We start from the raw sequence: 11,620 nt of genomic DNA, 5'->3' as shown, positions 1-11,620 counted from the left end.
CACACTTATAAGCTGCCCCAAACGGACCCTTAGTGTCGAACCCTAATATGTGGGTGTTTGTGTGTCTGCATATTTTTATTCTTGTGTGTTTGTATTTGCTTATTAAGCTTATGTAGGATTGATGTTTTGTTTGTTTGTATCGAACTGATGTTTATGTTAGTGTGCTTATGTTAAGATTGTGAGTTTGATATTTGGTGTTCGTGTGCTTGAATCGCTTGGGTTGTTCGTATTTAGGAATTGTGTGATTGTGCAAATGAAAGTTGGGATAAGATCGAAAAATAAATAATTATTAAAAGATGTTGAATCGAGTAAATTAGGGTCCGGAGGCCTTAGGTTTGCAGTTTTTTTTTTAAATCAAAATTTGCAAAATTGAGCACTGGCGCCTATGCGCTAAAACCTGGCGCCTAAGCGCCAGTATCCCGAGAGCAGGGTGCCTAAGTGCCAAAATCTGGCGCCTAGGCTGAACCGCCCATTTATCATGAAATGGGCCAGTTCACACCATTTTCACTGCAGGAATCATCTGCTTCCTCCCCAGACCATTGCAAGAGGTCCCTAGGGCTTCACATAGATCACAATTTTGGAAGTTTTAGGACTCAAAAACTCTGAATTTCTTCTTCGAGTAAGATCTACACTTTGTCATAGAAATTTTCTTATTTTACTGTGGATTTCTTCCACATTGTGAAAATGCTGAAAATCATGAATTTTTGAGAAAATTAGTGGAAAATCCATGGCAAAGTGCTTCTTAGTTTGGAAAGTGTGTAGGAGCTTATAAAATATGTATTTGGAAGTTATTTAGATTTTCATTCAGTTTTTATTAGATTTCACGTAGCTCCTAAAATCAAGAGAGGAAAAGGAAAGGAAGTCTTTCATCACAAGAAATTTGTTAGCCTGAAAGCACAGGATCGATACAGTGATGTACTCATGACGAAGAAGTTGATAGCGGAACAAAGTTTCGCCAGACTGGGAGAGGCTTCGAAGAATTTGATAGTGGCGCGACACTGGGAAAGTTTCTGCTACTTTACTGACGTAGCGGTTATTTCCGTTGTGCGTGAATTTTATGCTAACTTTCCCGAAATTTCTTATGAATTTGTAACAATCAGTGAGAATCGTGTCTACTTCACTCTGGAGCGTATCAACGCTCTATACTCATTCGGGGATGTTTCCGACAACTACTATTCTGATTTCAATTCTAATGAGTTGAGCTCGATGAGATTATAGCATTTATGATCAATGGAAGGGGAACTTGAAAGATCAAAAACGAGCACAGGGTAAATTTCTCTTCTTCTTAGCTAAATGCGCAATCAAAACATGGCATTATTTCATTTTAGCTAGATTTCTTCCATCGAATCAATTGAGTGAAGTGACCCGAGAGAGAGTCACTTTAAATTATTGCATTTAGAGGATGAAACCTAAAGACATTGGCTCTCTTATTTATAAGAATATTATCACTTCTACGAAAGGAGAAACTACAGGATGCCTTGGACACTCTTCCCTCATTTTTACTTTATGCCAACAATCAGAAGTAAGTTATGAGAGATGGGAAGAGCAATTGCAGCCACTAAAGCCTATTGGAAAGGTTAATGTGGAACTATATGGATCACATGTTGTATGGAGAACTGGAGCTAGCTCTTCTGAGGAGCTAGCTCTTCTGATATTCATTCTACTTCTAGACCTTTTACCTTCCGTACTTCTTCTCGTCCTGCTATTACTTTAGATACTGTGGTTGATCGGGTGCAGGAATTACAAGATGATATATCATTCGTATAGAGTAAAGTACAGAACATTGATGATCATTTGGAACAATTTGATTCTTATCTCGAATGGAAGACTGATTACAGGAAAAAGGAAGAGTGATTACGGGGAAAGTTTTCATACCTCTCTTGTAAGCTTTCTCAGAGGAGATAAGACTGTGGAGTTTCCTTCTTATCCGCAGTATATGAGGTTTGAGCATCGCAGTCCTATACAGGAGAAGATGATGAGGTGGATGATGAGGAGGAGCTTGATTATTCACATGGATGTACTTGTTTTCTTTACTGCTTATGACTTTGTTATTGTCATTTTAGGTATTATCGTTGCACTTAATTTTATGTTGTTTTTTACTAGTGTTTTGTGGATTTTGAACTTTTTAATTGTTGTTGCACTACTGTTTACTTTTTGCTCCAGATCATGTACAGTATTGCCCGTGTGATAGAGTAATTCTTTTACTTTAAAATTTTCATGCAATACATGTAGATTTGAGATTTACTACTGCTAAGAACCTGCTTTTACTACTTGTATGTGTATGATTTTCATGTTTAGAACAATGTGATAGATAATAATTCTATTAAATTTTTCTCTCTTCATATTTATTTTGTACTAAAATGTTTAAATCTGTTTAAAAACTTAAGTTTGGGGAGGAAGAAAAACTTTTAAAAACTAAGTTTTATATGTCCTCAATAGACTATTTATTTTGAAATAACCTATAATATGTGGTGTTATCTTAAGAGAACTATATTTTTGATTCTATAAATGTTATAGTAGACTTGAGTTAAAATTTTTGGTAATAAGAAGTAGTTCTAGAGTTAAGGTTAGGTTAGTCCAAAATTGTGGGCACAATGGGTAATCTAGAGTAACATACTATAATCTACCTATCATAACCAAGGATTTAAGAAATTAACTCAAGGTTAGTTAGTGTTCTTTATGCACTCAAAAAAGGATAAAGAATAGGTAAGTTCTTATTTGTCACAATACTACATTTAAACCTTCTAACATTTGATTCTTACACTGACTATTATCTCATTGCAAAGAGGAAAATTTTTCATATAATTTGAACTCTTCTACGTAAAGTTAGTTTAGAAACACTAAGCATTTTCTTTAAGTTCTGAAACTGAATTAGTAGGAATTAATTACTTCTTTTTACACATAAAATTGCGACCTTATTTCCTAGATAATTGTTTGAAGTTTAAGTAAAGTTTTACTGAATTCATAAAATAGTTTTTATCTTCCTTGTGGGATCAATACTGAGGTTTAAAAGAAAATCATATATTATTTGAGTAATACGTGCACTTAGGTTTCAATTCTAGTGAAGCTTTGAAATCAATAATTAGAAAATTTAATACCTCGGAGTAGCCGCTATAAAATCATAAAATTATATTATCAGTACGGAAAGGGGGTCAAGTTTTTGGCGCCTTTGTCAATGACTGAAATTAAAGAAGATATATACAAAGCAAGTATATCAAATTGTGGTATCAATACCATCCGACCGCAGCTCTGACTTAAATAATTCTAAGCTATCAAACCAAGTTGTTGCAAAAGTGTTATCAGAGCAAAATAAGTTGAATCATGATCAAAAAGAGTCATTAGATTGATTGAGTCAATTCATGAGTAATATTAATCAAGGGTTAAATTGGGTTAATTATAATTTTTCTCATGTTATTTCAGAAATATGAAAAATGAACGGGAAGAAGCTAGAGATGATATGGTATAAGGTGATACACCCCATATATTATTGTGAATACAGATGCATTTGTTGAGATGATGAGTGTAGTAACTCAATTGATTAGAAACTCTCAAACTCATGTCAATTCCAGTGGGGGAGGCCAGATGGACACATATTTGAATTTTTTTCAGGATATGAGACAATCTTTCTTTTCTGGAGGTCCGATGGGTGCTAATTTGGAGGTCTGATGGATACTAAAAATTGACTGCTAAGAGTGGAAAAGCTTCTAGATGGGGTGTCTTATCCACTTAACAAGAGAGTTGCACTGAGATTTTTTGCCTTGAAAGAAAAAACGACAAAATGATGGCAAGAACAATTGCAGAAGAAATACAAGGATAGAGCTAGTCACATGATGCAGTGAGACGAGTTTGTGAGCACTTTTAGAGACAGGTTCGAAACACTGTCAAAAAGGATGCAGACGCGGAACAAAGTTATTCGCTTGGTTAAGGATGATCAATCTATTATGCAGTATAAAGTTGAATTCACCATGCTCTCAAGATATGCGCTCCAATTGATTCCAAATGTATAGAAGTGCCCCTGATTTTTGCCTGGGCTAAAAGATATGATTAGACAGTCACTTAATCCTCTCGGGATCATTGATTACTCTGTTCTGATGGAGAGAGCTAGATTTAGAAGCTACTCAGAGGTGAGACTTTTAGAAGAGGAAGAATTCAAAGGTGACCAGGTTTCCTCAGGGCTCTCAGTGCAGGCAGTCCTTCCATCTAGGAAATACAAGTGCTAAGAAGACTAGATCCAACAATGTTGACACAGTTTAAAGTGAAGAAATGTGACAAGTGTCTCGCTTTTGGTGCCACCAGTGCGAACATGGAGAAGAATTGTCATAGATTGGGACAGAGGGCAGCTGATTCTAGGAACAGTTCTAAACCACCTCAAAAGAACTTTGGCAAGCTGAGGGCAGTAGACCCTTTAGGATAAGTGTCAAATGTAGGCAAGACTCAGTAGAAAGTCTAGCCCATAGCATATGCACTTTCTCAGCAGAAGCTAAGGACTCCCCTCAAGTAATCAAGGTATATTTCACTTTTAATAATCTTAACATAGAGCATCTTTAGTCATCACAAAATTCATGTCATGTCACATAACACAATGTAAGAACTTAATTATATTAATAAGTTAACCTTAGTTGTTCACTGCAATGATTTCATTGATACGTATATTTGTCTCGAAATAGGCCAATAAGATTATTGTTTGATTCGGGAGCATCATGGTCTTTTATAGCTAAAGAACTAGTTAAAATGATGCAATTGAATATCATCTTAATGAATGTTATATTGTCGGTTAGAATGCCAAATTGTACTTTTTATGGAGGTTAATCAATCACATGAGGTGAAGTAGACGAATGGAGAAAAAAAATTTTATGCACATCTTATCTTGTTACCCTTAATGGAGTTTGAAATGATTTTAGGCATAGATTAGTTATCTAAAAAATTTGTTATCATTGATTACAATAAGAAGACTGTAAAATTAAATGTACCTACGGAGACAACAGTTAAACTTTATGATGATATAGGATTGGCATCCATGATAAACCTATTTGAAGGCTTTCAAATTCTTGAATCATGGAAGTCAATGTTTTTTTTGTTCAGGTAACAGATATCTCTAAAGAAGTGAAGTCCTTAGATGAAATCCCAGAGGCAAGAAAATATCCAAAAGTTTTTCTTGATGATTTAGTCGTCGAAACACCAGTGCAAAAGATTGATTTCACTATTGAGCTCTCGTCAAGTTCTAAGCTTGTATCCAAAGCATCCTACAAAATAACGGTTAAAGGGTTACAGGAGTTGAAAAGTCAAGTCAATTACAAGAGTTACTATGTAAAGGGTTTATCAGACCTAGCACCTCACCTTAGGAAGCTCCAATAATATTCATGAAGAAGAAAGATGAGAGCTTCGGAATGTGTATTGACTAGAGAGGGTTGAATAAGCTTACAATTAAAAAAAAGTATCCACTACCGAAGATTGCCGATTTGTTTAATTAGTTAGAAGGTACTTCTGTATTTTCAAAGAATAGCGTTCAAGGGAGGCGATCTGGTGGAGGTTTAGCATGGATGGCATCCACATGAATGCTTGGCTTTCCAACCGCAGACTCCCAACAATGTATGTGGGGATGTGCAAGTGTGGAGACAGAACCCATCTTACTACTAATTATTTCCTTTGATTGCAGTGCTCGAGAAACTCCGCAAATGAGGCTTCATCATCCCCACTTTTCAAACCTTCAAGGAGGTACTCGAGAAGCTCCATGAAGTCACTACTTCCAATGCCCCATTGGAAAGGCAATTTTGTAATGCGGTTTACCTCTATTGGAGGACAAGAAAAGCCAAAAAGCATGCTAAAGCTAACGGTACCCCCACGACGATTGCTTCCAACTTGCTTGAGGCCCTTACCGACCCCCAATTTTATCCAATTTCAGAGCACTAGGGTGCCATCAAAAACCTGCTTTCCCGGCCTCTTTGGAAAACCCCCCCCCCCCCCCCTCTCTAGGTTAGAATAAAGTGAAAGTTAAAAGAACCCTGCGTCCTTCCAACCTTGCGGGCATTGGAATTATTATTCGGTATGCCCCCCCCCCCCCCCTTCTCCAGGTTAGAATAAAGTGAAATTTAAAAGAACCCTTCTTCCTTCCAACCTTGCGGGCATTGGAATTAATATTCGGTACGGGCAGTGACGCTTGATTGCGGCCTTGGGCTATAAATTTATGTATTGAGACAGCACGCAAGTGGAAATGATTGTTGTTATATCTCTCCAAAGACTTATGGAAGATTAGATGACTAAGGGCAACAAAATAATCATCGAAGGGGATAGCTCCAATGTGATCAACTACTTTCAGCATTCCATGGACAAGAGGAGGTCGCGGCTCAACACTCCCAACAACCCAAATATTGGTTTCTTGATTAAATTTAAGCAAGTTTTGTTTCACTTCACCAATAGAGAAAGTAACATAGCTTCCCATACTCAGTGCAAAAAAAGACCTTGATAGTGATTTTCTTTTAACTTGTGTTGTTTTGCAAGAGAATCATACGCATCTTGTAAATGCCCAAGAGGCATAGATTTTAGTTTTTGCTTTTTGATGTAACCGCTTTATTTTGTTAATGAAATATGCAATATTTCAAGAATAGCGCTCAAGGATAAAACTAAACCGGCCATTACTTCATATTAATAAGCCCCTTGTCATACTCTTCTGGAAATGTGAAAACCTAAATAAATTAGGTTTCCTATGCACATTTGTAGATTAAACTTTATGTTTACAAACTTTTACTTTGTAGATTAAACTTTATGTCACTGCAAGTTGAGTGACATTAGACTAACTTCTACATCAAATCTGATAGTGCTACCTTTTACTCGCAATGATTCTATAAACCATCTCATTTTCTCTATTTATTTAATAGTTTCTCAGCCCTAATTGTCAAATTTTCCTTCATTAATCCAAAAAGAACACCCAGTAGATAGAGTTTCAACCAAACAGGGTTTGGGGAGAGGTTGATGTCCACATCCTTAAACTTTATATGTGCAAAGTAGTAGTTTCCATGACTCAAATCTGGACCTTCAAGTATACTTAAATATAAGTACTTAACCCACTGCTCCACGCCCTACTCAACATCTCTAAGTGTAAATTGCGAAGTTGGCATAGTTCATGTCTCTATTTTTTTGGCGCCAGCATTAAAAATATATGGATCTACCAATAATGCTCAATGAGGAGTTTCTTATAATTTCATCTTAACTATTATTCATGCATCTAGACCAAAAGAAAACTTACGAAGCAGAGAAACTGAAAAATTAAATATTAAACCTTTTAATAAAAGGAAAAAAAAAGTGTAAAGAAGTCAATAAAAATGACTTGAGGCGTACCTGAAAATAGGTATTATGCTCTGGAACAACATTGGTTTTTTTCAAGACAATAACAGGCCTTCCAATAAGGTCCAGATGTGAATATTTTGTCTGCAGAGGAAAATGCACAAATAATCAAAAAATTCTTGTCAATACTATTGTAATGAACCAAAGTAGTGCACGTAATAAATACTATAGCCGACCTCGTGCCATTGTTTGGTGTGAAATGGAACCAAAACAGAAACTTCTTTGGATCCTTCAGGTAAAACTACCTGCAACCAGCAAATAAATCATCATCCTTAGCAGGTGAAGCATTTCAACTTGCAGTGGTTTTAATGCTAAAGCAAATTAACTTAAACTAAGGATGCTGAAGACGAGAATTCCATCGCTAAATAATGACATGAAACTACAAATTCCAGCAAAATGGAATATATCATCAATGAAGCACAAATATACTCTTGAGTAAGAACTGAACCTACATTACCTATATGGAATTAAAATTCCAATTATATAGCCCCTTTTAACTTTCTAATGGCATTTTAGAAAGGAGAAAAACTAGGCGTATTAAAACCTTTCAAGAAAAAAAAAAGCTTAGGAATAGCACCAAGAAATGAGATCAGTGTACATTTATGAGATTAATGGCAAATGTTTAATGATGAAAAAACCCAAAAACAAATGTCTTTGATACGCAGCAGAATGCGCTCTACAGAATGCCAATATGTTTTTTCTCATCAAAGATTATCTTTAACAATGGAGGAAGGGCAATTTTGAAATGAAAGAAACATGGATGTCCATGAACATGGCCATTGTTTTATGTCTAATAGAATACAATATACCTAATTTCATTTTTTCAAATAAAGAATGCATGAATCACAAAGTCTATGGTTTATAAAATCAAGTAATCTTTGGCAGAAAGACAAAACAACATGGGCTTTCATTATTCAATATTTTGACAAAAAGATCGAGAACATTGACTCAATCCAAAACTAACTTTGACCACCAATGTTGAGATTCAATGTCTATCAATTATTTAATAGAGGTCAGATCAGCAATTTGGATTATGTTTGGTTGTGTCTACGCCTTCTTGAAACTTTTTTCCTAATAAATGAAGTAGAAAAGTTGGAATCCCAACAAATGTCTAGTCATGTCAGATAGAACTTAATGAAAATACTTAAACAGAACATTTCAACTGCATCTCAATCCTAAAAAGTCATACCAATTGCCGTGCAAGCACTGATACTTGAGAGACAATGATTGTAAATAACATATTGCATAAAATTTCATAAGAACAGTAAGCCATTTTGATTAAATTACCATTTTGCTCTATCATTGGAACTCAAAATTGCCAAATATATAAGAAAAACAACATCACAACTAAGGGTACGAGTCATAGGCAAGATATAGATAGGATAAGAAGCATGCAGACTTTGCTAGTTGGAGGGTGATGATTAAAAACTGTGGGCAGCAAAAAATGTGAAATTGTTATTTCAACCAAACCACAAGCTGATTGATGCAAGACAGATAGGACTATAAACAAAAGGATAGGAACAAGCTGCTTATCTGAATAATGGGATACAAAAAGAAATAGCTTTCCAATATATTGAAAGATCAACATGGTTTAAAAACTATGAGCGCTATGTAATTAAAAATTATCAAGATTCCATTATAGCATGCTTTTTTTTTTCTTTGAAGGGACAGAATAGCCCATTTCCCCTCTGGCAACAAACTAATACATGTTTCCTACATAGAGAAAATGAGAAATAACAAGATGAAAGTACAGAGATTGCAAATGTAAAGCCTACCATTCTAACAATAAGGGGCATTTACATACGTACCACCCAATTTTTATGTACTCACATATCTAACACCTAAATTTTGCTCGTTACATTTATACTACTCAAATCTTTTATATCACATCCAAAATACCACCATTTTAACTTTTAAAAGTGAAATACACATTTTCATGCATAGGACAGGTGGTGTGTATGTAAAAATTGAAGTTTAGGCGTTAGATTAAGGCTTAGGCTGTATGCATGTAAATCTTCTTAACAGTAAATGTACAGCACTATTCACAGTGTAGTTGAGTGGTCCTTTAAGGAAATAATAATAGTTATATGATTATCATGAATGTCGTTCCTAGAAGGAATTATGCTTCCACTTAAATGAAATATGTAAAAACAGCGCCTCCAATAAAATTTAAAAGAACGTATTGAACATCAAAAGCTCTAAAAGAAATCTGTTTACTACAAGCCAATGAACTAGAAAACTAAATATAATGATTATCAAATCAAAAATGCAGGAGCTAAAACATTGGAACAAAATACAGTATGTGGAAGATGCTGAACATAAAAAAGGAAGTCATCCAACAAACGTTAAAATAACTTTGCATGAACAATCAGGAAATAATAGTTCAAACTAGAGTGACTCACCTTAACAATGAGATTATCAATAACAACCTCATCCATAGGGCAGCCAAATGTGATGTTCAGAAAACGGTTTCCCTCAGAAATAAACAAAAAATCTTGCAGAGGTAAGCCGTAGCCAATGGTAAAGGATGTTCTCCATCCACCAAATATAGGAAATCTAGGTTCGATTTCCAGCTGTGTCTGCATATAACACAAAAATTGTGAATCTCAAGTAGAACAAGCTAGAGGTATAACAGAGTTAAGCTGACTCAAATGTGGCTCGAGCATTACTCAATGAATAGCTCGTGAGTTGAGCTCGATTAGCTAACGAATTAAGCCTGAGCCAAACCCAACTAGTCCGCTCGTCAGCTAGTTTGTATAAAAAATAATAAAATAAAAGAAAATAAAAATATATTAACATTTTAAATTTTGAATACAAAGCTATTTAAAATATTTAAAAATTCTCTCTCATTTATTTAAAGTGTTTTCTTATTATTTCTTAATTAACTTTTTTTCTTCTGAGCATTTTATTACAATAATAACATAAAACAGAATCATATTCTCTCTTCTGTAATAAATGAGTAGCTCGAACACTCATAGATTTAACTTGAACTCAAACTAATTTAAATGATAAAGCTCAAGCTCCAGCCGTGGATATAACAAGTTCGACTCAACCAAAATTTAAGTTATATCTTGTAGAAGAAATAAATTTAGGTGATGAGCGTGTATGTCACCTTTCTAGAGTCTCCCCAAAGATGAGATGTTGAGATGTTCCCAATGTCATCCCTATAATAAATAGAATGGGCTCGTGGTGGCAACCTAGCAATGAGTTGTCTAAGCGATGATCTCCCTCCCATATATGATCTAGATTGGTAATCAAGCCTATATAGAAAATGCATGTTAAAACAGCTAGTTTTAGTTTGGTTAGCACGATAGAAAATGAAAATTAAAAAGTAGATGAGATTAACCTAGAAAAGCCCCCTTTGTTAGTGGCCCCTTTGTGGGCAAGGTTGTAGTGTTCAGTTACCTGTATGCTACCCCAGTGAGAAATCTCTATCTCCCTCACTAATTCTTGAGCAACCACAAATGGATTATTGTTTTCAAAATGAATAACTATGGCCGAGTAAGAGAAAGGAGGAAGTTTCTCATAAGGTCCATATTTAATTTCAGAGTCTACAAGTTTTCCACTGGGATGTTTAGTATATGATTCCACCCGTCCACCAGGTAGCAGAACATTAAGCGACTGAGACTTCACCACATAGGGTGATAAATAGTAGGCACTATCCTGATAAACAACAAGCTGGGCATCCGCTTGACTGATTTCCTCAGGGAATGGCTGCAGGGAATGAGTAAATATGGTAAGAACATTTACAGAGAGGCTTTTCCCTTTCTCCAGACCCTCAGTTAATGACAGGGTGTGGAAGGTCAATTCATGGGGCATCCCCTCTGGGTAAACCTCCGAAACTGGAAGGTTAATGGCAGAACCTTTTCCTTTTCCTTCATTGTAAAATGCTTTCAAATTTGCCAAATTCTTTGCCTGCATATTAGGAATTGCCAGCAAAATCTCTGAGACAACATTACGTCCAGCATTCTCAACCTAAAAATATAAAAGATAAAATAACTGTTAGTGAATAAATGTCATTTAATAAAAATATGGAAGAAAAAAAACTTTTAGTGACCTAATGGCATTTAAGGAGCAATGTTTATGCACATCTGAGATATATATAACGCAAACTCAAGTCAAAGCCTTACAAAAATAAAATATTAACACTATTAAATAGCACACTTATGTTGGACAGATGCATGCAATGTTTAATGGATTCAACTCTTGTTTCAGGTTAATTTTGGCCAAAAAAAAAAAAAAAAAATAATCATTAGCCCTCCCCCAACTAGTTTGGTTA

At 35.1% G+C, this 11,620-nt stretch overlaps 1 protein-coding gene across 2 annotated transcripts in view; it reads right to left on the bottom strand.

Annotated features, from left to right (window-relative positions):
* LOC110038814 (dolichyl-diphosphooligosaccharide--protein glycosyltransferase subunit 1A) overlaps positions 1 to 11,316 on the bottom strand; it is a gene marked incomplete at its 5' end in the record, with an annotated part of 49,700 nt that extends 38,384 nt beyond the window's left edge. For both annotated transcript variants that reach the window (XM_020743722.1, XM_020743723.1), the window contains 5 exon segments: positions 7,336 to 7,425; positions 7,518 to 7,586; positions 9,744 to 9,920; positions 10,454 to 10,601; positions 10,688 to 11,316. In XM_020743722.1, the coding sequence (XP_020599381.1) occupies positions 7,336 to 7,425; positions 7,518 to 7,586; positions 9,744 to 9,920; positions 10,454 to 10,601; positions 10,688 to 11,316 (1,113 nt within the window).
* Positions 11,317 to 11,620: the final 304 nt, after the last annotated feature.

This window comes from Phalaenopsis equestris, unplaced genomic scaffold, assembly GCF_001263595.1.
Source record: "Phalaenopsis equestris unplaced genomic scaffold, ASM126359v1 Scaffold233999, whole genome shotgun sequence".
Classification (NCBI taxonomy): domain Eukaryota; kingdom Viridiplantae; phylum Streptophyta; class Magnoliopsida; order Asparagales; family Orchidaceae; genus Phalaenopsis; species Phalaenopsis equestris.
This window is presented reverse-complemented; position numbering and strand designations above follow the sequence as displayed.